The 26,295-nt window shown below is 42.1% G+C and overlaps 1 protein-coding gene across 1 annotated transcript; it reads right to left on the minus strand.

Annotated features, from left to right (window-relative positions):
- Window positions 1–6,327: 6,327 nt before the first annotated feature.
- LOC306922720 (dihydropteridine reductase-like) lies at window positions 6,328–20,763 on the minus strand. The gene is made up of 7 exons (XM_079500517.1): window positions 20,637–20,763; window positions 20,413–20,505; window positions 19,859–19,955; window positions 18,531–18,671; window positions 11,268–11,376; window positions 9,529–9,612; window positions 6,328–7,341 (listed from the first exon to the last, which is right to left on the minus strand). The coding sequence occupies exons 1-7, from the start codon at window positions 20,721–20,723 to the stop codon at window positions 7,239–7,241; spliced, it is 714 nt and encodes a 237-aa protein (XP_079356643.1). The 5' UTR covers window positions 20,724–20,763; the 3' UTR covers window positions 6,328–7,238.
- Window positions 20,764–26,295: the final 5,532 nt, after the last annotated feature.

Here is a 26,295-nt window from a genome sequence, read left to right on the forward strand (position 1 = left end):
GATGGGTGTTGATTTCCACCTGTTATTATGTGTAAGGATATACAAAACCACAACAGTGTTTGAACATCATATCCATCTATGCATCCGTCTCTCACACACACTCAGTCACAGACATTCATATTATGAACGCATTTTGGGCGCAAACCCCTTTTGGTGTTTTAAGCATTATGTCATATTTTAGCTATTGAAAAATAGCAGATCTACAAGCACCGAGTGTCGCGCTACGAGTGCCGCGGTACGAGCTTGTAGGTCTGCTATTTTTGAAAAATCGTGAACATGCGGCGCAAATCTTTGAATATATATCGGGAGGGGGGTCCCTGGAACAACATATTTTCAGATGGGGGTCGGTGGCCAATTACATATAATTTGTGTGGTCCTTGACATGAAATATTGATTCACCACTGATATAGAAACATGAAAACTGACAGGATTTAGAAGACATTTTTTTAAATTTCAAAGTCAGGTCTAAATGGGTTAAACTCAAGTTCAAGTGAATGTGATAGAATAGTCAATAGAATCAGAATCTGTCCCATCAAAAGCTAAGAGAACATTGGTTTCTAAGTGGAGTCTGTCTGGGGACCCTCAGCTGAGGGGGTTTCAGGGGGTCCCCAGAAATAGTCTAGACACCCTATTTTTTTTTTTGGCTATTCGAAAACAGCCAACCTACTACTACTGAAAAATGTTCCCTTCATAATAATAATAATAATAATACATTTTAATTTCATTCATATTGCACTTTACATTTGAAATCTGTGCTGAGGAATTTGAAATAAATCTAAAAAAAAAAACCCCTCAAAGAGTACAGAATTCTCCCTGCCACAAAATCTTTTCAAATGGGGCCCAAAAACGACCTATAGCCACCTACTAATACCCACGCAATATTCTACGGTATGACGACACACAAAAAGAAAACATGTGTTATTAAGGCCCCGGCCTACACATAACACAGAACAATAGTCACCTGGCTCACATCATGCTATATCAGGCTCTGGTGGGTTGCAACACCTTAACCCATTTTGACCTGGGAACGATTCTACAAAATGTCTTCTAAATCATGACAGTTTTCTGAAAATCCCATGTTTCTATGTCAGTGGTGCTCAACCTTTTTCATGTCAAGGACCCCCAGAATTATCTCTATTGGGCCACGGACTCCCATCTCAAAATGTGTTGTTCCAGGGACCCCCCAGAAGCCAATATTTTAGTTAAAAATGTTCGCTCTGAAATATATTCAAAGATTTGCGGACGCTTTTTCACGACTTTTCAAAAATAGCAGACCTACAAGCTCGTAGCGCGCCACTCGGTGGCGCGCTATGAGCTTGTAGATCTGCTATTTTTCAATAGCTTAAAACACCAAAAGGGGTTCCCGCCCAGAATGGGCTAAACATGCGATAATCTTTGATCAGCTCAAACCCTTACTGCGATAAACACCGCGGGGGATCCCCATGGGCAATCACTCCAACGTTGGCATCGTGGGAGCTAATGTATGCGCTGGCGTCTTGAATACGCCGCAGGGCCTCGCACACACACACACACACACACACACACGCGCACACACACACGCATGCACACGCTAGACTAGATGAATTGCAATGCCACCACGTATAAATACACATCATCCACAGTAAGCTAGACCGCTCCTATTAATCCTCGCTGCAGTGATTTATTGCAGTGGGCTCCTCAACGGCCCACCCCATATATACCGTGGCCAGCCAGGAGAAATTGCAGGAGTTTAAGACTGAGACCCAGTAAACGTTCTATCTATAGTCTATTTATGTGCATTGCTAAGTGTGAATATATGAGTCAGCAACAAGAAGGTTTTTTTTAATGCAGTTGCGGAATGGACGAGGCTGTAAACAAACAAACAAACAAACAAACAAACAAACAAACGCGTTACCTGGCTGCTAAATGTATGTTTCTGTTGCCCCCCCCCCCCCCCCTTCCTTCTCGCTTTGGAAGGTTTGTCATTTTGCCAAGGTGAATGGGCCTGGAATGGCTAAGCAGTCGTATAAAGATCTGTGCTGAGAAATCAGAATGTTAGTGTTTGAAGGTAGGTACAGTGGCGTGCACAGATAGACACTAGGTGGTGCTAGTGCACCTGCCCTTTGCCCTCTGGACAGCAATGTGACCTTTTGGGGAAAAAAAGGAGAAAAAAAAGATAGGTTTTTTTGTACAGTGTGGACCATGGTGATATTAAACAATTCTTGATAAAAAAAGCTTCTAATATATTGTTGTTGCTGCGAGAGTGAGGTCTAGCCAACACCAACTTGGGATTCCTGGATCGCTGCCCTCCACAAATTCCTATCCAACAATCAGGTTCTTGAGCTCTGCAGTGTTGTTAGTCAAGCTGTCGCACCGCAGCACGTCTACATAGGTGCGGTACGCTTCTTTCCCCTCCTGGCTTTGCCCTGGGTTGGCTTCCATAGAGTCAATTTACTTGCCTCAAGTTCTGGGTGCCTGACGCAGTGCCCTGCCAGCCTCATTCTTATCTCTCTGACTTTGTCCGTGACGCATGGTAGGTCCCCATAGAGGTCCACATTTCTGATGCGGTCCGTCCATGTGACACCTAGTGCCATTCGTAGCATTCTTGTGTAGACTCCATCCAGGGCTTTTTCCTGTTGTACTGTGAGGGTCCATGTGTATAAATTATATATTATTTATGCCCCAAAATCTATAATTCTCACTATTAACCCTTTTAGACCTGAGGACGATTCTACAAATGTCTTCTAAATCCTGACCGTTTTCTGAAAAATCCATGTTTCTATATCAGTCGTTCTCAAACTATTTCATGTCAAGGAGCCCCAAAAATATATACAGTAAGTATTTGGCTGCCGACCTCCATCTGAAAATATGTTGTTCCCCAGAAGCAAAGATTTGAGTTAAAAACGTTCGCTCTGAAATAATATATATTCAAAGATTTGCGCTACATTTTCACGATTTAAAAAAAAATAGCAGATCTACAAGCTCATAGCGTGGCACCGAGTGCCGTGCTATGAGCTTGTAGATCTGCTATTTTTCCATAGCTAAATTATGACATGATGCTTAAAACACCAAAAGGGGTTCCCGCCCAGAATGAGTTAAGCCAAGGCAACCGGCCGGTTCCACGCGCTGCACAAGGTGCCCTTTTCTTTCCACTTGAGCACCTGCCCCTCTAAATGTCTGTGCACGCCACTGGGTGGGTAGTTAGGCAGGTAGGTAGGTAGGCAGGTAGGTAGGTAGGTAGGTAGGTAGGTAGGTAGGTAGGTAGGTAGGTAGGTAGGTAGGTAGGTGTTACGAGGTCCTGCCATGTGCATGACAGCACCCGTTCAGTTCCAAGAATAAACTCATCCATTTGATTAACAGAGTGGTTCTTGTTGGGGTGGGAGAAAAATAAATTCTATGGGCTCCATGCCATTGAGGGTTATGAATGAGTGCCATCTGGTGGTGGGATAAGACATGACAACTTCATATAAATCAGATCCATAATGGTGATGCGATAAATTGTATGTAAGTTGTATGCAGTTTATAATAAAATAGTTTTCATAAGAATCATTTAGCGATGATGATGATGATTACATAGTAGATAGATTGTATTTTAACTCATTTGCTTCAGAATTCAGTTTAATTACTTGCCACAAGTGACAGTATTTTATAGTCTTAATAGTATTTCCATATAGACTAACCATAACCATAACCAACCATAGATAACTAACCCACATAACTAACATAACCCATTCTGAACGGGAACCCCTTTTGGTGTTTTAAGCATCATGTTATACGTTAGCTATTGAAAAATAGAAGATCTACAAGCTTGTAGGTCTGCTATTTTTTTTTAAAATCGTGACAATGTGGCGCAAATCTTTGAATATATATTCATTCACAGCGAACGTTTTGACCTCAAATCTTTGCTACTGGGGGGGTCCCTGGAACAACATATTTTCAGATGGGGGTCGGCAGCCAATGTCATATATTTTGGGGGTCCTTGACATGAAAATGTTTGAGAACCACCGACATAGAAACATGGGTTTTTCAGAAAACTGTCAGGATTTAGAAGCCATTTTTAAAATTTCGACGTCAGGCCTAAGTGGGATAACTAACCATAACCATAACCAACCATAGATAACTAACCCACATAACTAACATAACTAACCATAGCTCCACAGCTTTGATTCCTGCAACACCCATTGTGTCCATCAACAGCTGTGTGTTCCACAACATACAGAATCTGGGGGGAATATAGAGTAGGAGAAAAAAAAGTCTCATAAAGTGTCCAAATTCAAAGCTTAATACAACATACGTGTCTTTATTTTTGACGATTTATTACTGTAAATGTGATACAAATACAGAGAGGTTACTAACGATAGCAAAGACTAGACACAATCACCAGCTCGTTGACACAAACACACTGTACTGTATGAAAATTAACAATATTATAATTATAATAAAACATATGTTTAAAATGTTTTGTTAAAGCACTTGAACCCCCCGCATCGCTATTCAGGGAGAAACATTCACCAAAAAGTACCAATCTACAAGCTCACAACAAATGGGTTGCGTTGGAAAGCGCTGAGCTTGTAGATCTGCTATTTTTGGTGTGGTGAATCGAGAGTGAGTGTGAACTAAGAGCGTACCGAATGCACAAAAAATATATGTTAATAGCGTTTAGAAGATTTAGAACACTTTCCTGGAGGTCTTTATGGGTGTAATATGTGGTTTTAGATATTTTAGATTTTAGCAGTGAGCCCAGTGTCTCTGATGTCATGGACACTGGGCTCACTTACTTCCTGGACTACATGTTGTCTCAGTGAGTCAGCCCCCCCGGCCATGCACTACCAACGAACTCCGGGGAGCACTTCCAGGGGGACCCGCGCTCCGTGGGTCCCCGAGTACCCACCTTTAAAAGGAGGAGCAGTGCCCCAAAGCATTATGGGAATTCTAGTCCAGGAAGGAAGTGAGCCCAGTGTCCATGACATCAGAGACACTGGGCTCCACCCAAGAGGAGAATTAGCAAGAGAGGCCAACTTTGCTTTACTTCCTGTATCTGCGTGAGGTGGGCGGTAACATTATTAGGAGACAGGAAGAATGTTGGAGTCTATTCATTTCCAATGGGAGAATGAACGTGAACACAGCTTCTGAACCATTCCTTAACTCCATGGTCACTGAACTAAATACTGGACCAAATCATCACAAGGCACACAATATTTACAAGATATTCATAGTAAAATGGCTTCTTTTAGCGAGACAAATCAGGAGAAAATCTACTTTGTTAATGACATTTCTTTATCCCAGCAACAAACTCTCGCGAGATTTGAGATGAGTCTGGAAGCCTCTCTCTGTCCATCTGCAATTTCACGGACAACACATAGGGGGCTCTGACCCCATATTTAAGATGATAATATGTGAATATTATAATGTAAAATGAATGGACATAAAACGATTAGAAATTATCCTTATGTGCCCAAATTAGAGCTGGCATACTTGGTTTGCATATTGAGACAGGCAGATATGTAGGCACGGTTGAGGAGGATAGATTATGTAGTCTGTGTGATCTAAAGGAAATTGAAAATGAAAAGCATTTCGTTTTTTATTGTCCATTCTACAACTCTATTAGGGAGAGACTTTTTAATGAGATAGATCCAAATCATGAATTTATATTGTTGGAGGACTTCGAGAAACTAAAACGACTATTTCAAAAGTACACCTTGTCAGTTGTTTTCAATGTACTTTGTTAAATGACTTGTCAGTGTTGTTGTCTTCTTCTATCGGGTTTCATGGCGGTTGGCAAACCTAAATGGTGCATTACCGCCACCTACTAGACTGAGTGTGGAAACAGTGTTGTTGTCAGGGGGGAGGGTGGAGGTCGGGGAGAAGCAAACCACGCCTACTATATTTAGGAGACCATTTGTAGGCTTTGTGTACCATTTCGCCTCTAGTGGCTCCAATGAAGTTGGCCCATCTTCATACATAAACCATCTTTGGCTCCACTGCTGGGCCCAGTGTCTCTGATGTCATGGACACTGGGCTCACTTCCTTTTGCTTTGGGGCACTGCTCCTCCTTGTGGATAGGGGGGCTGACTCACTGAGACAACATGATGTGGGCTCCACTGCTGAATCCTGACGTCACTCGCTCATCCCCTGGTTCTGCCTGGTTCACGGAAGTAATTTCTCTATGGAGAATAACATGGGCTCATCTTTAAATCGTTTCATATAAGCATTGTGGTCCCAAAAATAAACAAGCTGTCTCGGACGTTATTGTCAGGGAGGTGTCACTGTATTGTTTACGACGGTCAGTCACTCGTATATGATACAGTCTGTTTCTAGCGAAAATGTAACTAATTTAGTAGTAGTAACAATAGCGTTTTCCCTCAGTCAGTTGATTCTTCATATCCATGTGAGAGTAACGGCCGGGATGACATTAACATGTTTATTTTTCAAACACAGTTCTTATATGAGGCGGTCTAAAAATCCCCCTATGGAGATTACAATGCAAATAAAAAGTACATGAACCCGTGGATTTGCGGCCCTCTACCGATATTGACATCAGACTTCGGTGCTCTATACAAACATACAATTACACAGACACATGTTTACATACGTCAGGTACTATTTCTGTACATATGGAAAACTACAGGCACAATGTTGTTCAAATGTGTGTTTGTTTTTTTATTCAAGGTGGGTTTGATGTGTATTAAGGCTTCCCACCACACTCAAACAATGAAATGTCACAACCGAACAAAAACAAATTTTATTCCGTGTTTCATTCATATAAAAGAAAAATAAACATGAAATCACCCCAATTAGGGCTGGCTTGACGAGTGTGTCTGTAATGTTGAAGTTAAAAAGCTAAAAAAAAGAAGAAATTTGAACAGCTATTGTAAACCACAGCTAGATGGCACTGTGAGGCAGCGTATTTGTAAGGACCTGCGTCCCCATTCTCTGCCACCCCGTCTCACCCTCTAGGCTATAAACACTTAGTCGAATGACCATGTTATACAGCAAATCTTCTGTTGCCGACACGTTGTTCTTGTCACACGACACTGTCGTTCAACAAAGTGTAAAATTTGCCTTAAAATACCATCTCAACCTGCTTCCCTCCTACCTACCGCTCCTCTTCAATATCTCCTTGTTCACTCTCCTTTTCTCTCTACCCTGCCTCCGTCTCTCCTTCTCTGTTTCCCTCACCCCCGCCTTCTCTCTCTCTCTCTCTCTCTCTCTCTCTCTCTCCACCTCCCATCATCTCCACAGAGGTGTGTGTGTGTTGTTTACTGTGTGGCTACAGATTCGGTCTCTCCTCCAGAGGTCAAGAGCTGCATCAGGCTGCCGGAGGCGGGCCGGTTCGCCCCACAAGCCCAGCCGAAGAACATCCTTGGAGCGAGAGAGAGTAAAAAAAACAAATAAAATGTTAAATAATTAAAAGTAGATCCAAGATATGTTTTTTTTTTCTTCTTTTTTTTAAAGAAACATTATACCCTTCTTCCAACACGTCACTCCACCTTATCTCGTCATAAAGAGACAAGAACTCCCTCCAGATTGTTTTCCAGGCATTCATCTCTTTTCTCAGGGATTATCACACTGGATCAGATCTCTAATCAAATCCCCCCCTCCCCTCCCCGCACGCGTGCACGCACACACGCACGCACAGAGAGAGCTCTGGTTTCTAAACTGAATGGAAGTCAACAGGGAGTCTGTTCTGTATGTCTCGATGTGCCAGCAGCTTACTCTAGTCTGGCATTAATTCAGACTCCCACGTTTGCCGTTTCTAATTTTAATCAGTCAGGGAAATCCAGAGAACACGATATCTCCTGACACAACAAATTCTATTTTTGTAATTATTTTTTTAACATGATGTAGCCCCGATATTGTCACTTTGTTGTTTCCAAAGCAGGACAGCCTCTGTTCTGAATGGAAGTGATTATTTAATCGTATAGGCTAATTGATTAATTGTTCCTATTTGTCTTTATATTATGATCGCTGCTGGCTCCTAATCCGGTTGGAAATTGGTGTTGTTTTGTGTCGTGCATTGTCAGCAAAGCCACAATGTATAATTTAACCCATTTTGGGCGGGAACCCCTTTTGGTGTTTTAAGCATTATGTTATACTTTAGCTGTTTAAAAATAGCAGATGTACAAGCTCATAGCGAGCTTGTAGATCTGCTATTTTTGAAAAATCTTGAAAATGTGGCTCAAATCTTTGAATGTAGCCTATATTCTTTCAGAGTGAACTTTTTCAACTCAAATCTTTGCTTCTGAGGGGTTCCTGGAACATCATATTTTCAGATGGGGGTCTGTGGCCAAATACATATAATTCTTGCGGTCCTTGACAAGAAATATTGAGCACCACTGATACAGAAACATGAGGTTTTTCCGAAATTTTTCATCATTTAGAAGACATTTTAAAAATGTCGACGTCAGGCCTAAACGGGTTAAGCGGATAACATAGTCAAATTAATATCATCAGTGTGTAGTAACAAGTAACAATAGATAAGCAGATCACTTGCGTTCTTAAAACTGAACATATACAGTAGGGGAGATGGAGACAAACCCAGCATTCTGTGTGGATCAATTTTGCCATCTAGTGGTGAAATAGTGACATTTCACTCCCCTGTATATTATGTTTTTAGTCACATATTAACCCATTTAGGACATTTTTAAAAATGTCTTCTAAATTCTGACAGTTTTCTGAAATACGTGCTCAATATTTCATGTCATGGACCCCAAAAATGATATGTAATTGGTCGCCGACCCCCATCTGAAAATATGTTGTTCCAGGGAACCCCCCAGAAGCAAAGATTTGAGTTAAAAACGTTCGCTCTGAAAGAATATATATTCAAATATTTAGGCCGCATTTTCACGATTTAAAAAAATAGCAGACCTACAAGTTCATAGCGCGCCACTCGGTGCCGCGCTATGAGCTTGTAGATCTCTTATTTTTCAATAGCTAAAGCATAACATAATGCTTAGTTAAAACACCAAAAGGGGTTCCCGCCCAAAAAAAAGAATATACATTCAAAGATTTGTGCCGCATTTTCACGATTTTTCAAAAATAGCAGACCTACAAGCTCATAGCGCGCCACTCGGTGCCGCGCTACGAGCTTGTAGATCTGCTATTTTTCAATAGCTAAAGCATAACATAATGCTTAAAACACCAAAAGGGGTTCCCGCCCAGAATGTGTTAGAATAATTCATAATCCTAGTGAGCAGAAGGTGTGATCAGCCGTTATTCTGATCAGATGATATGTAGGCACTGTGCGATATAAAACCTGCCGAGCATGGTGTTACAAGGCCACTGTCCGATATAAAACCTGCCGAGCATGGTGTTACAGGGTGGTGTTACAGCATGGTGTTACAGGGTGGTGTTACAGCATGGTGTTACAGGGTGGTGTTACAGCATGGTGTTACAAGGCCACTGAAATTGGTCAGCCATGTTCTAACTCAAAATACTCAAAATATGAACGCTCAGCCCTGGACAGAACTGAAACATTCTGAAACACAGACAGTGTGTGTGTGTGTGTGTGTGTGTGTGTGTAACGGCGATGACATCATCAACACTCACTCCACGATGTACTCCAATGGGGTCCAAGAACCAAAGTCTGCGTCAGGCATGAATTTCCTGTTCATCGGCGTATCCAAGGTAACCCTGTCAAAATGAAACCAGATGATAATCAGGGAGGAGAGGAGAGGAGAGGAGAGGAGAGGAGAGGAGAGGAGAGGAGAGGAGAGGAGAGGAGAGGAGAGGAGAGGAGAGGAGAGGAGAGGAGAGGAGAGGAGAGGAGAGGAGAGGAGAGGAGAGGAGAGGAGAGGAGAGGAGAGGAGAGGAGAGGAGAGGAGAGGAGCAGCTACAGTACCAGACTGCAGCATTTCACACTGTGTAAAAGGCACCTTGCATATTCAAATAAAAACATATTTATATACAGTAACACACACTCAACTGTGTGTTGTTGTTTTTTTACTCAGACATTCATGATTAGAATTTTGCGAATACATTGTCGGCTTGAAGAAGCTTGATGGACAATAAAAAGCATCAAGAAGAAAAGTATTTTACACGTAAACAGTAAAAACATCATGTTAAGTAGGCTTTGTAATGCATGCACACACAGTCAAACAAACACACACACGCGCGCGGTCGCGCACGCACGCACGCACACTACTGCTCTGCTCTGGGTTTGCTGTTGCAGAAATGCAAGTCATGGGCTAATGCTGACCAGATGTGACAGCTAGCTGGAGGGGTGGACTTCATTCAGCCTCTGCATGATTGCTAGATACATGACCGGGTAGAGCGCTGGAAAATACACTCCCCCCCCCCCAAAATACTCCAGAACTAGCTTCTCACGATGACAATGCAGAAATACCGGTCTACATAATGTGAACCAATCAATAAGGCCACGTGAAAGAAACACAGATTCCATATTCCTCTTCTAACTCTTCTATATGTATTTCTTAACCAGTATGTACGTTTTATATTATACATGATCGTTTAATCTATTCTATAGGGACACGTGTTGCATCCGATATTAAAGCGCTGTGGTTTTGATCTTTGCACACTTTACTATTGGTTGCTATGTTAGAGAGAACATGGCTAAAGTGAACAAGCCATAGCCCATAACCAAAATGTGCCATTATTTGACTTGTTGTGGCTGTCTAGTATTAAAGACCTGGTGCAATGGCTATTTCTGCAATTTTGTTTTGAAGTTTGAAGTCTGAAACGGAAAGCTGTACGTTTCTGATCGGAACGTCGCATCCCTCCAGGCTGTTGGGACATATAGCTCTGTTACATGCGTGACGCATGCACGCGCATGCACATTTATTTCTTTATGAACATGTTGCAATTTGCATTATGTTGAAAGTGAGATTTAAGCAATATTACACGAGAGGGGGTGGTTTAACGCCATTAATGCACGCCTGCGATGCTGCAGGAACGAGCCGCACAACAGTTACCCTTAAAACTAAGAAAATCGCTGAAAAAACATATTTTTTTAATGACAGATGTAGTCACTAACCCGACCACAAATGTCCCAAGAAACTAGCTAGCCTAGCCACCGAGTTTGCTGCGCTCTGGGAGAACAGAGCAGCTGAATTCTTTGTTTCGATTAGGTGTGGAGTGGTGCTCGTTTGAACCACGGCTAGAAGGCTGTTTCAACCAATCAGATTGCTTCCTCGAAACGACCTGTTGTATAATTGCTGAGCCACCCCAACTACTCTTAGACAATAAAGCATGATTAGAATAGTGCTCTGGATCAGAAGCAGTTATGCAGACCTAAATGCTGCGTGGCATGCGCTGCAAGCAGTACTCACGGCAGTATGGCCACAGCGGTAGCCCCAGAGGGAAGCCCACCGTCGTCTCCAGCTAGACTCTGACACAGCTGATGCACAGCAGCTTTAGCCATGCCATAGCCCACCATGCCTAAGGGAGACAAAGACACAACGCAAACATACAATGTCAGATGTTATCGTTTTCCGAGGGAAGCTCGCCTTCCAAAAAGGGACAGAAAACAACAGTGAGCATCATTCACACACACACAGCCGTGGACAACATGCATTTGCAACATTAGTGAATGTGAATAATGACCGCTTTAGAATGGGTCACAGGGGTGGGGGACTGTGGAGAGAGGTGACTAAAGACAAAAGATTTGCTGACTGGCCTTTCTCTCCACACTATTTCACTGTATGTATGATGGCTTGAACAAGACAACAAAACAAAACAACATCTTGTAGAATATGAATCGCTAATCATTAATTAATTGTTTGTATGTTATCTCTATCTGTGCCCTTTATTTGACTTTGAATCAGAATCGGGAAGCAACTCTTTATTTCCAAAAGCAGGTTCACAACAAGGAGTTTGTTTTAGTGACAGCTCCAATGTTTAAACATGTAACCAACAGAGTACTGTACCTGCAGCCCATTAAGACCTGAGGCCTACAAAGAATGTCTTCTAAATACTAAAGGTTTTCTGAAAAACCTATGTTTTCAGTGGTTCTCAAACTTTTTCATGTCAAGGACCCCCAAAATGATATGTATTTGGCCATCAACTCCCCCATCTAAAAATATTTTGTTCCAGGGATCCCAGGGATTTGAGTTTGCTTAAAATAAAATTGATTTGCACAAATCTTAATGATTTCAAATATATATCCAAAGACATCTAAAATGACACAGATTTCCCAGTTTTAATGGCTTTACAGGAACCAGACAGTGCAACAAGATATTACAGAACATCCAGTCTGGCAGTGTGCCGCGGGTTCGACTCCCGATCCCGACAGCCTTCACTCTCTCCCCATTTCCTGTCAGCCTACTTTCATCTATCCCTCTATCAATAAAACAAATCACACCCGTGTGAACTGAGTGGTGTAGGGTCTTATATAGCCTGTCTGACGTAATGAAATCATGTCTGACGTAATGAAATCACACCCGGGTGAACAGGGTGAACATAGCAACCATGCTCATTTTTTCTGCACAGACTAACAAAGCCAGTTGTAGGAGTGGTTTACACCACTCAAAAAGAAAAAAAGGCGAGAGCAAAAACAAAACAAATCTTTTAAAAAAAAAAAAAAAAGAACATCCATCCATCCAGGCAGTAGACTACACAAATACCAAACCACTCGCCCCTTTACCAACTCGCCCCCGCATTTTTTTTAAATGTAGTTAACAGTTAATTTAGTATTTCCCTCCCTCTCTGAAATTATCTTGTATACAGATTTATTTGATTGTATAGTAGTTGATCTCTATACTATACTAAAAATTTAGAAAGACCAACAAGCGACAGTGACTGCTTAATTAAGTTAATTTAGGACCTTCTAGCAGTTAATTTCGTTTGTATTAAATACTTCTATGTAGCCCATGTTTTGTAATGGCATCATCATGCTATTATGCCTGTGGATATACAGAGTGAACTTAACAATGATAAATGAATATGATAATACCTTTTATATAATCACCAACTTGAATTATGTTTGTTATTTACAGCTAGGTAGAGTAGTGGGGCGAGATGGAAAAGGGGCGACCGTACCTGTTACAGACTACACTAGATAGCAGACAATACTCTTGTCACATGATTGTATATTAACTAATTTAGCTGGGGACCCCCTTGTACTCCCCCAAGGACCCCTGGGGGTCCCGGACCCCACTTTGAGAACCAAGTTCTTAGTCCATTTAGACCTGAGGCCGATTTTAAAAACAACTTCTAAATCAAAGTTTTCTGAAAAACCTCAAAAGCGTAAAAAAATAAATAATAATAATGTTGCTACAGTATATACCGTATATAGCAACAACTACACAAGGAGGTGTTGAAACAACAAATACTGTAGGTGTTCCAGGTTGAAATGGATTAAAGTAGGATATTAGATAACAAATGTTGATCAGATTAGAAGTGTACGTAGTAGATTACATTAGATTAGCTCTGATTAATTAGCTAGGGTTAAAACCGACCTGCTGCTTGATCTGTTGTATGCAGTGTTTGTCTATGGTTTACACACCGTGACACCGACTTATTCCAGAGCCCCAGGCTTGGCTTAATTGTGTGAATGCTTTGTACTTAAAAAAGCATCTGGAATCAATAAGTGGCCATTTTCCATTTAAACAGGGTTTTAAAAGAATGCAAAGATTTTCTCCCACCCCCTACGCCAATCACATGACGGACATACCAAGCGACCTTTGAAGAATTGACCAATGGGAGAAAGGGGTGGTGTGTTTTTTTTTTCCATTTTGTTGCTAGGGTTCCCAAGGGGCAAAAATCCAAGGCAAAAAAACCCCAATTGAATATTATTTTGCACTGTACAATGCAAAATAGTTTGAATGCCTCCAAACAGCACATTTTTAGAACTTTTATTTAGGCAAACCAACAATTGGCTTAAAATCTTACAGACTACACTACAGAGCACAAAAACTCTTCTTCTGGCAGCAACGGTAAGCATGTGATCAAGTCAAATATACACGTATAGAGAATGAGAAGGGGTCGCATCATAATCACCTGAGCACAGGCAGGTGTGTGGACTGGTCTCTGATAAATAAATACATCAATAAAGATGGAAACTGAAAACTCATGCACGCACATACTGTACAAATATAGGCCTATACATGCAAAGACATACATGCAAACGTGCACATTGTTAATTTGTCTAAACAAAAGCTGTTTGAAAGCATTCAAACAATTATTTTTGGATTGTCCCTCCTCAATTGTTTTTTGTTTTTAACATAAAATCTGTGAAGTGGAAGGAAGGAATGATGGGGGGGGGGACGTTCGCCAAACATAGCCGATCTACATGCAACGCATGTAGATCGTTGTGAGCTTGTAGATCTGCTATATTGAGTGTACCAAATGCATTCTGTACAGGTCCATTTCATCTAAGTACAGTAAGTACTGAAATTGCAGCTCAAAAAAGCTAATTCATTCTAGTATGACAAAGGGCAATTTCACGATAAATTCAAATCTCTGTGATACGATTATTGTGAGCGTTATTTTTTTTTGATCCTGCTAAATGATAATGATCACGATTATCGTCCCATCCTTATTTCTATCATTTATATGCAGTCAGTGTGTCAGCCAGCAATCAGTCAGACTCAGCATATCAGTATGGACAACTATACTGTAGGACATTCACTTCTAGTCATTTTTACTAGTTGACTAGTTGCCTAGTTTACTAGTCGACTAGTTATTTAACTACCTATTATGTTTTTTTGTACATTGGTGACTATAACTATAATCTACCTGATCTTGAGGCCTACAAAATCGGGATTATTATTATTTTGTTTTTCTTATCAACTAGTCAACTAGTCGACCAACAAGGTCGACTAGTGGATTTACTAGTCGACTAGTTGAATAGTCGACTAGTTGCTTAAAACCCATTTTGGGCGGGAACCCCTTTTGGTGTTAGCATTATGTTGTGCTTTAGCTATTGAAAAATAGCAGATCTACAAGCTCATAGCGCGCCACCGAGTGGCGCGCTACGAGCTTGTAGGTCTGCTATTTTTTGAAAAATCGAAGAACGACTGACATAGAAACATAGCTTTTTCAGAAAACTGTCAGGATGTAGAAGACATTTTTAGAATCTGATCTCAGGTCAAAATGGGTTAATATTCAGGGTAAAGAGGAAAAGAGGGTTATTTTCCATTATCATACTAATTCATTATAGCCTGGTTTCCAGCCCATAAACCCCGCCCACTCCACTGAGTGAACGGCTTCAGGAAGCTTCAGAGTCTGATAATCAGGCTAAATTCAATCATTACCAACTGACTGTCCACTTTGAAAATAAATAAAAACACTTCAAATAAATGTGATTAACAACCTGTACTACCACAAAATGTTGTTGTAACGCGGCTCACGTGCAATAGGCTAGACGTTTGAGACACCTCCTGGGGTTCAAGCTGAATTCCACATCATACATATTAGGCTAATAGGTCACAAGGTCACTGGCTCACATGGTTTGTTAAACCGTTACTTGACTTCACAACTTTCAAATCCTCCTTTTCCAGTCTGACTTTGTCGTTTACAATGAATGAGCCTGATTCTGCTGTTGTGGCCGCTAACTCTACGTCACTCAGCTAAATGACAAAACTTTGTAAATGTGAAAGTTATATTTAAAAAAAGAAAAACTCAGTTTACGGTCGATCTATGTTGCCCTAAGTTTGTCAAGGCAAACTCCTCCCCTGCTTTCCACTGCAGACCATCGATCTGGTCATTAGATCAACATTGTTGTTTGCTCAACATGTTTGATCAAAGCCTACTGAGAGGGGGAGGGATCGGTACAGAATACCACCGTCTGTCCCTGTGCTTCTCTACTATGTCTGTTGGGACAATTTAGGGCTTTTTCATTCAATATTTGTCTCTTAACGTTGCCTCGTGTGACCTGGTATTAAAACAGAATTTGTCTACATGACTTTTGGGGTAAATAAATTAAACACACAAAGAATGAACATGTTTCAATGCAAATATAAATGTACACCTATTCTAAAACAATCAGTCTTGGTAATGGTTGCAGGTGTTCCTACTTCTATGTAACGTCCAGTTCCCTAACCTGGTTCAACTACTGGTATACAGTTATGTTAGGATATGAGCCAACATGTCAATAACGGTGCATCCCTAGTTTTGGAATACAGAGTCATTGTTTTTTTTTTAAATTCAGTGTTTATATAAGCCTTTTTTCAGAATGGACAAAATTGTTATAGTTTTTGAATACATGTCGATCATCGGTTATATCGGCCATCACAGCAATTAATTATATCGGATATCGATATCGGCCAAAATGTCTCATCGGTACATGCCTTGATCCCCCCCCCCCTAATCAGAGCAGACACGTGTTTACTTGTACTGTGAAGATTCACATGACATCAAAACATCACTAAATGTTAGTGTACACCCATGGAGTGTAGGAGCTCTGCAATCCCCTGACGACAGCTGCTCTCCATTTGAACAAAGCATCGCAACACCGTGTCCTGTCTGCGTCCACATGTGAGGACTAGGATAATATGGTGAACTACAACAGCTGAGTCATCCCCCAACACAACCAATGGGATTGTCTGCTGTGCTGCCGACTGCTGAGCGAGAGGGTTTGTATTGTACTAACTGTCGTACTATACAGTGTATTGTAGGATCTAAAGCACATCATATAGCCAGCATGGTTAGCCTGGCCTTGTTCTGTTATCCCACGCCACCCCACTTCGCCCCTCATGTGCTATGTATGTTGTGTGTTCTGTCCACTATGTTGTGTATGCGGCGTGTACAGAATACATAAGTACAATGAGTTTCCCGGAATGTGTTAAATGTGCAAAACATAAACACGTCACATGGATAAGATTGGTTACGAGGGGAGGGGGGGGGGGGGGATGGGGCCATCACATGAGTCCACACTCCACAGCAGCTTGAGTGCAGCAGGGAATCAAATCGGAAGGTTTATGTCCCATGGCTTCAATGGACAAGAATGCAATATAGAATATAAACTGAGGTCTGCGTTTTGACAGAGTGAGTCTCAATTAATTAGTAATACAGCGAGTTAATATATCAAAATAATTGGAATATATATTCTTTCAGAGCGAACGTTTTTAACTCAAATCTTTGCTTCTGGGGGGGTCCCTGGAACAACATATTTTCAGATGGGGTTCGGTGGCCAAATACATACAATTCTGGGACTCCTTGACATGAAATAGTTTGAGAACCACTGACATGGGTTTTTCAGAAAACTGTCAGGATTTAGAAGACATTTGTAGAATCGTCCTCAGGTCTAAATGGGTTAAGTTATACTGTAGCAATGGATTCTTCTTGAGGTACGGCGTGTAGGATGCAAGCTGATCGGTTGACACTTTTTTCAGCACTGTGATCCCGTTACTCTCTCTATACACAAAGTCCTCAGTTAAACCAACACTGGGGGTGTTGCTGTGAACAAGGCTATAGGAGGCCCACTTTACACAACCACCAGAGATTCATCAGCATCAGTCTTGTGTCTTGTTTTCTTCCTAATTGTCTGGACCGTTTCCCATGCCACTAATGACTATGTCAATGACTATTACCATTAAGTGGGCAGACTACTTGCCTTTGTATTTGTTAAGCTTGTTTCTTTATTGAACCGGACAATAGGAAACATTAGAGGAATAAATCACAGGATGAACCCATATACTCCACAATGCATCAATTGGTCAGTGTTTTATGACCATCTCTATCTCCTGATGTTGTTTGTGGGTTTGGCAGTGGACATGTACCGCTAGCCGCTGTCTGTCAAATTATCAAAAGCTGATGGTGTCTGCAGTGGCTCAGCTCCGTGACTTAACCACTTCAATCCTATCTAGTCTACTTTGTTGACTGGAGGCCACACAGGTGCCGCCTCTTTGCCGTTCCCGCACAAAGCCAGCCACGGCCATACAGTGCTGACGTGCCCATGATGAGCAAGACACTTACGGTTTATGCTAACCCCTAACCGAGCGCTCATCAAAGCCATCTGAGTAGCCATCAGCTGGGTGAAGCTGACAACGGATTAACACGGTTTCCATTACAGTAAGCCCAGAAAGGTTATCATATGGATATTGGATATTAGTAGTAGTACTAGCCAATATCATGTAACAGTGGTTCGCAAAGTGGGGTCCGGGGACCCCCAGGGGTACATGAGGGAGTTCCAGGGGGTCCCCAGCTAAATTATATTTAGGAACCAAATGGACCCTTAGGGTCTGTAACTCAGAGATTGTACACTCTCAGAGTTACAATATACATTGGGGTCCCAGAGCTAGAAATGCTATTAAATAGGGGACGGTAGCCTAATTCAGGCCCTTGAAATGAAAATGCTTGAAAATCACTTCTATGGTCGTAAATATCTTCTCTTATGGGGGTCCTTGGCATATGTTTTCAAATGTGGGTCCGCAGGCTAATTGGTGTCAATTTGGGGGTCCTTGGCATGAAAAGGTTTGGGAACCCCTGATGTACCGTGTACTGTACACATTATGATATAATAGCTATAAATCCTGACCAGTGACATTTAAACAAATTTGCTTTAATAGCCTGGCATTGCGTGGGCTCACTAACACGGTTGTGGGGAACGTATCAGTGATCCTACGTGATCAGTCCATCTGCTTGTTCCTTACCACTTGTGCCGGCGAGGGATGCCTTAGCCCCGGGAAGAGTCAACAGACCTCCAGGCTTCAGGTGGAGAGCAGCTAGATGGCTGGAGACCGTGCACGTCCACACACTCTGCTTCCACATCATGTCTGTGTTCTTGTAGAAGTCTAATGCAGACACGTATGTGAAGTGTAAGAGTACAGTTTAATAATATGGATGCAAATAAAGGTGTTAAAAGTTCCATTGCGAACAAATCAATTCTAAAAATGAGTGATGTATCGGCCACATAATCGGACTCTGCAATCGACATTAACTGATGGCAGTAGCTGATGTTTATCTGTTACATTTTGCATTGGCTATGTTGGTATGTTGGTTATCTGTAGTCTGTGGCAACTTGCAAGCTGTAGATTCTGAACATTTATTTCTTGTATTGAACATGCATTTGTTTCTCTGGCACAAAAGGGGGAAATAAAAACAACAAAAGCTAAATAAACATTTATCGATATCAGTATCGGCGGTCGGCTAAATTGTTATTTTAAACATCGGTATTGGGCAAGGATTTCCATATCAGTGTATTCCTAATAAAACATATTTTTTGGGGGACATTTTTGATCTACAAGCTCGTAGAGGAGGAGAGACCCGCACACCGCCACTTGCTGGTTCAACAGTTTTAATTTAAATAAGAGTCTACACGTTTTCTGCTCTGCCAGGACCTATACGCACCTGCTGTAAAATGAAACCGGGTGTGCGGAAGTCATCTATCCAATGATCTACAAGCTCGCATTTGCTATTTTGTATAAAATAATATAAAAGGTGTTTATGTGTCTCACTGTCAGACAAATCAATTCAGTCAATAATTAAAAGAAATCTATTTTTTAACCCATTTTGGGCGGGAACCCCTGTTGGTGTTTTAAACATTATGTTATAATTTAGCTATTGAAAAATAGCAGATCTACAAGCTCATAGCGCGCCACCGAGTGGCACACTACGAGCTTGTAGGTCTGCTATTTTTGAAAAATCATGAACATGTGGTGCAAAGCTTTGAATATATACTCTTTCAGAGCGAATGTTTTTAACTCAAATCTTTGCTTCTGGGAGGTGGTCCCTGTAACAACACATTTTCAGATGGGGGTCAGCGGCCAATATCATATATTTTTGGGGGTCCTTGACATGAAATATTGAGAACCACTTATATAGAAACATGAGGTTTTTCAGAAAAAAAGACATTACATTTCGGCCAGGCCGAAATGGGTTGAAGTTGATTCATTGATACGTATATCCTTCTCGATTATTCAATGTAAAGGCAAAAAGGACATAATAAGTGATGCTGCAACGCCGTGCATCCTGCTCTGACCTTTAGAGCTGCAGTTTCCTCCGGCCCAGCCTCCAGCCACACACAAGATGGCATCCACTTTCTGTTGCCCTAGCAACTGGGCCACATCTGCTGTCACCTAGAGATAACACGTCTTGTTATTAAGCCCAGAACCACACCAATGGGTCGCCATGAAACTCCCGTTTTTACCGTTTGGTTGCAAAGGAGTTGCATGGCGACCGATTGGAGTGGTTTTGGGCTTTTAGGCCACAAAGGTTTAAATATGCTGGACATGGACACCCTACCCTATAATGGACTGGGAAATTATTTATTTTATAAAAACCTATGAATTCACTGCAGGCAATAATTAAAATAGTTAATGTAAGAAAAATAGGCAAAGCCTACCACGATTTAGTGTTTTCCAACTTTTAGCTGCATGCTCGTAGCCTATACTTATTATGGACTCTCGGTCTGTCATACAACCTAATCAATCAAAAAGCCAATTAACACTCATTTATTAAAGAAGTTGTTTAAATCTTAGTTCTGGCCACATTGGGGGAGCTTATGAGCAGCATGTTGTACTAAGTTGTACCTACCTGTCCCGCCTGCTCCGTAAAGCATTCGGACAACTTGACAGGCACATTTTCATCTGCGTCCTCGTTTGCAGTGATGTCGATGCTGGCGACCCACTATATTGAGTAAAAACAGTGTAATAGTGTAATTAATTACACATGAAAATAAAAGTTCGAGTAGCAACAAACAAAGCATGCAGTAGTGTAGCCTGCTGCCTACTGAACCCAACTAATCAACACTCACTCACCCATCCTTTGGATTTGAAATGCTGAACAATCTTAGAACCCAGTGCTCCTCTTCCACCGTAGACGATAACCCGCTTCTTCTCAGCCATGCTTTCCTCTGACGAGCTCTCTGAGCAATAAGCGTTAAGCTCAGCTGCTTTCTAGCTGTTCCAGCGCAAAGCAGAGGATATAAGAGAGAGAGAGAGAGAGAGAGAGAGAGGGGGGCGGGGAGAGAGGAGAGAGAGAGAGCGAGACGGGGGCGGGGAGAGAGGATGAGAGAGAGAGACAGAGAGAGAGAGAGAGAGGGAGGGAGGGAGGGAGAGAGAGAGAGAGAGAGCAACAGGTTGGCTTTAGCCTTTTGCTGTAGGCATACATTTAAAACAATCACACCTGTGTGAACTGAGCGGTGCAACTATACAATTTTTGTTATAGGTACTGCACTGTGCTGTGCTCTGTACTGTACTGTGATTATTTTTGGAAGAAATCTTTGAGAAATGACAGTTACCGCGTGGGGGTCCCCGAACATCCAGACCTCTGGGAACTCGCCCAGGGGGACGGGCCAGTTCCAGCGAGCCTTCCCGCGTCCGAAACGGTCGAGAAATGACAGAGTTATCGTGTTGCAGCTTTCCGTGCTCACGTGGCGTAGACTAGACAGGGACACACATAGCTGCGTAATGGAGTGGAGGCACCGCTCAAAAACAATTCCATAAATAAAGTAAAATAAATAAGAATAATGTCCATAGATAAATAAGAACAAGTTAAAGAAGTATTCGGTCAGATAACTCACGAATATATTTTACCAATATTTATTATAGAATGAGAATACAAGTGTGCATATTATATTTTATCTTGGCGTTCGGCTCTGCTACATTTTTCTCCCTGCTCGGCACAATTAAACACCATCATTAAACATTAAGAGCGCAGAGATAGATATACAATTTCAGAGCATACCTATTTACACGCACCATTGGGTGCAGGGCCAATAAGGCAATTATCCCGCACACCATTCTTTTGGTAAATAATTACTTTATTGAATAAACAAACAACGTTTCGATCTTGACAGATCTTCGTCAGGTCAGTATACAGATGAAACATGTGCATCTGTATCTCAAAAATGGGCCTTAGAAGTCACAGAATCCTGAGGTCTGAGGCGGAGGCATCGGTTCTAGGCTTAACTCTATGGTTCTAGGCTTGGTAGCAGGGACGTGCAGAGTGTTAGAGAGGCAGGGGCTGAATTTTGAAATCCTGTAAGAGGGCACTTTTGGACCAAAACAAAAAAAATGCGAAAATAGCTGATCTACAAGCTCTCAAAGCATCGCAAACCCAGCACTCTTTAGCTAGTGGAGATGCGGTGTACGACATGGATTTCTAAAAAAAAATGTTCAACGCAAAAATGCTGTGTTCATGTTCAGGAGACTTCGGGAAAAAAGCAATTCTCCTGAATGCTGCCTTCCGGCATGGCATGGAAAGGCGTGGCATTTGCATTTCTTTCACCATAGTAAATGCTGCATTCATGGTCTGGAGTCTGGAAAGGGCAGTGGTTTTACAGACAGGTTAAAGGGCAGCAGCCCCCTTTGATGTCTATGTGTGCACGTCCCTGGCTCCTGCTTGGTAGTCTGTGGTTTCACCGGTTTTGCCAACTCCTTTGTGTAGAAACAGGAACTCAGTTTGGCTCCTCAGCTTCCTGTGTGCTTTGAGTGTTTATGAGTCTTGAGAGATGACAATCTTATGTACAAGTCATATCGCTTATTAGAAGAATACATTGTAACAATAGAACTTAAAAAGTATAGAAATCATCATTTTTGGTGTTGGACCTGAGGAGAAAAGGGTATACACTGATGTTGGTGGAGGAAGAAGGGTACCCCCACCCATCCCTCTCTGCTGAGGCTTTCACTTTGACAAGATGCTACATGCTCCGCGTGATCTAGTCTTCTTCCTGGCTCCCAAGCTGTGGAATAAACTCCCCTCACAGACGGTATACTGCAGACTCACTCCCGAACTCCAGAAAAAGAAAAAACGGGTATTTGAAATCAACTGCAGTAACCCAGAAAATGCACCTTTAGCCCATTTTTAATTAATTTTGTAGTACATTTCATAATCCCAGTTCCTTATTTTATACACCAAAGTTGGTGCACTTGAAATGAAGGGTTTGAAAACTATGCTTTTACTAGCCTACAAGAGATTCAGATTCCTAGGAATGCCCTTAAAAAGTAACCGTTTTGAATTTTCACTACTACAGATTTTAATTCTACTTCTCTGGAACTTGGTTCTTGTTCCCACAGTTCCACCTTGTGGAATATTTGAGTAATTACAGTTTGTAGGGAAATATAGGTGAGCTGATTTGATACTAACCTGACTCCGCCAGATGGAGCCCAGTGTTTGATTGATTGATTGAAGAATTTATTAACAGTTTGCAGAATTACAGTACATTTCAAGCACAAACTTAATACAAAGGCTGTTAACTGTGAGTGGACGACCCAATTAAGCATTACACTTGTTTCCAATAGGGTCCACCATGTTCAAATCATCAAAACAGAGACGTACAAATAGACACTTCTATAGACAGAACAGGAATTCATCATAAAGGAGGTAAAAAGGGAAAAGAAACATATACAGTGAGGGAAAAAAGGGGGTGGGCGGTGGGGGGGATTCACGTTCAGCTCCGTTAATTTGTTTGTTTTCCTTGGAGGAGCTGCGTTGGGTCCCCAAGTCGGCTCCATGGCCGTACCTTGAGTTGGCTGTGTGTTGTTACAGGGGCCAGTTTCGAATTGCAGCCGTCCGTAGGTGCCCTTTGAGAGCGGTTTTGAAGGAGTCAAGGGATTCGCATGTCTTAATGACAGTTGGTAGGGCGTTCCACATTTTGGTGGCATAGGAGCGAAAAGAATTTAGTCCCTTGTTTGTGCCGAATCTGGGTTGTACATGGTTCGTTGCACTCCCTCTGGTGTTGTGGGTGTGGACTTCGTTAACATTAAGGAAGTATCTAGACAGGTACATGGGTATCTTGGTGGTGTATCGAATCTTGTGGACCAGACCCATTGCAAGATGCTGTACTCTGTCGTCGACCCTAAGCCATTCCAGCCTGTCGAAGTGGGCAGGGGTGAGGTGGGTTCGGGGGGCGAGTTCAAGTAGGAGCCTGACCAGTTTGTTTTGGGAAGTCTGGAGCCTGGTTTTAAGGGCCTTTGAGGTGCTGTGGTACCAGGAGGTGCATGCATAGTCAAAGAAACCCTGTACAAGGGCTCCTGTTAAGGTCTTCAAGGTGTTTTTGTTGACCAGTGAGGAGATCCTGTAAAGGAATCTTGTTCTATGGTTGATCTTTTTGATTACGTTGGTGGCCATTTTATCACTGGAAAGATTAGCCTCCAGGATGGAACCTAGGTAGGTAATTTCATCTTTACGTGTGATAACATTGTCACCCACTCTAACCAAGAAGCCATTTGCCTTGCTGAGATTACTATTAGAGCCAAAGAGAATGGATTCAGTTTTTCCCAGGTGTAAAGATAGTTTGTTATCAGCGAGCCAGGTGCAGATTCTACCGAGTTCAGAGCTGAGGGCCTTTTCAACCTGCAGTTTGTTCCTGTCCGAGACTAGCAGTGCCGAGTCATCTGCGAACAGGAACAAGTTGCAGTCACAAGCTGAAGTCATGTCGTTAACATATATTAGGAACAGTAATGGTCCTAGTATGCTCCCTTGTGGAACGCCACAGCTCACTGGGAGGGGGGGGACAGTGTTCCATTCACCTCCACCATCTGTTCTCTCCCCTCCAGGTAGGATTGCATCCAGCTCACTGATGTGCTATCGAAACCAATTGCCTTTAGCTTGTTAACCAGTATGGAGTGGTTCACGGTGTCAAAAGCCTTTTGGAGGTCCAGCTTGACCATGCCGCAGTATTTGCCAGCATCCACCTCATGTTTGATGTGGTCGCTCAAATAGAGAAGGCATGAGTCAGTGGAGTGGGACGTTCTGAAGCCAGATTGGAACTCGTACATTAATTTATTAGTGGCAAGATACTTTTCAACCTGTTCATAGACAATTTTTTCGAGATGGAGCTAAGAATAGAAATAGGGCGGTAGTTGCCGGGGTCTAATTTACTCCCTTTCTTGTGCAAGGGGGTTACTTCGGCCAGTTTGGAATCTTGGGGGACCTGTCCCTGTTTGATGGAGAGGTTTACTATGTGGGTGATGATTGGAGCTATAGAGATGGCTGAGTCTGAGAAATTTGGAGGGAATATTGTCATGGCCTGTGGCCTTGTGGGGTGTACCCTCTGCTGCATTGGAACAAATTGCTCTAATGCAGATTTCAGAGATTTTAAAGCAGGTCCTCTTCTTTGAGAATCTGTATTGTAAATATGGATTCAAAGTTTTAATACTAGAGCAAAACCTACTCACAGCTGTTCTATTCCATTCACCATAATGCCCCCACTGTATCTGTCCATGAGTTTAATGTTTATATAAAAAGAGAGTGTATCAGGTTCGATGTAGTAGTGGGAACAAATTGACATGCAACAGTACCGTTGTGACATGAGTCAACATGCAATTATAATATGCACTCTAAAATAATTCCTTTTAAGATGGTAATGAGCATCTTACTTTTATATTCAAATGGTACTCCCAAAATATTACATATAAATACGACAATAAAATGTACAGTCACAATATGCATCTGTGGCAAACAATTTCTCCTAGGTCCAGGGTAGGCATCTACATGCTTGTTCCCCAAAGGTTACCCATCTCCGATTGGATTTTACAGTATACTGTGGTACTATCCTTAACCATTACGCTGTGCTGATCACTTGACAAGACATGGTAGTTAAGCAGTCACGAGACTGCAAGGTTTGTAGCCAGCTACTACAGGACTGGCACTTAAATATGACCCCTGTGATAGTTGAGGGCATGAATACTCCACCGCTAGGCTATGTTGACAGACATTTGGCTAGAACCCCACACTACTTTACAACTGGTGTGATCATGAGTCATGTTTCATCACACTCCGAGTAGGATAGTCCAGACATGTCAACAGCGACTCAAATGTCATCCAGCACGCAACGCTACCCTTTACAGTCCTGTAGTTGATTATGTTCTGGGAACATGCACTGAATATTAGTGCGTTGTCCTTGACTGTTAGTGACTTTACTGAAAACAGGTGTGTCACTCAGGCAAGCAGCACAAGGTTAAAGTCCTGATTCACAGATTAAAGTCAGGAGGAGATAAGATATATGGAACAAGCCACACAGTGGCAAAGGCAATCCTGGTGCACACCACTATTCAGCTTTTTACAAGCACTAAGGGCCGATTCATACTCCTATTTTACCGCTGTTTCGGCGCTGTAGTGCCGAAATGATTTCGGCTCGTCAGAAATTTTCAGTAGCACCGAAGAGCCGACTTTAGGACGGTACCCGGCCCCCCGAACGTCAAATGACGTCACCGACTTTTATTCGGCTCTAAAATAGGAGTATGAATCGCGCCTTAAGGTCCTCAAATTAGCAAAAATGTGTATTTACAAGCATGTCACACTGCTGCAATATTCCCATGTTATCTCCAACACTGCAACACCAAGTCTGACCACCCTCAGTGAAACTACTACCCCAGGAGACCATCCAAAGAATCCAGCAGAAGTCTAACTGGGTTTCAGGTAGGGCTACTCATGAACAAACAAAAAAAACATTAAAACAGGCAGGAGATTCAC

Source organism: Electrona antarctica, assembly GCF_951216825.1.
Source record: "Electrona antarctica genome assembly, chromosome: 1".
NCBI lineage: Eukaryota > Metazoa > Chordata > Actinopteri > Myctophiformes > Myctophidae > Electrona > Electrona antarctica.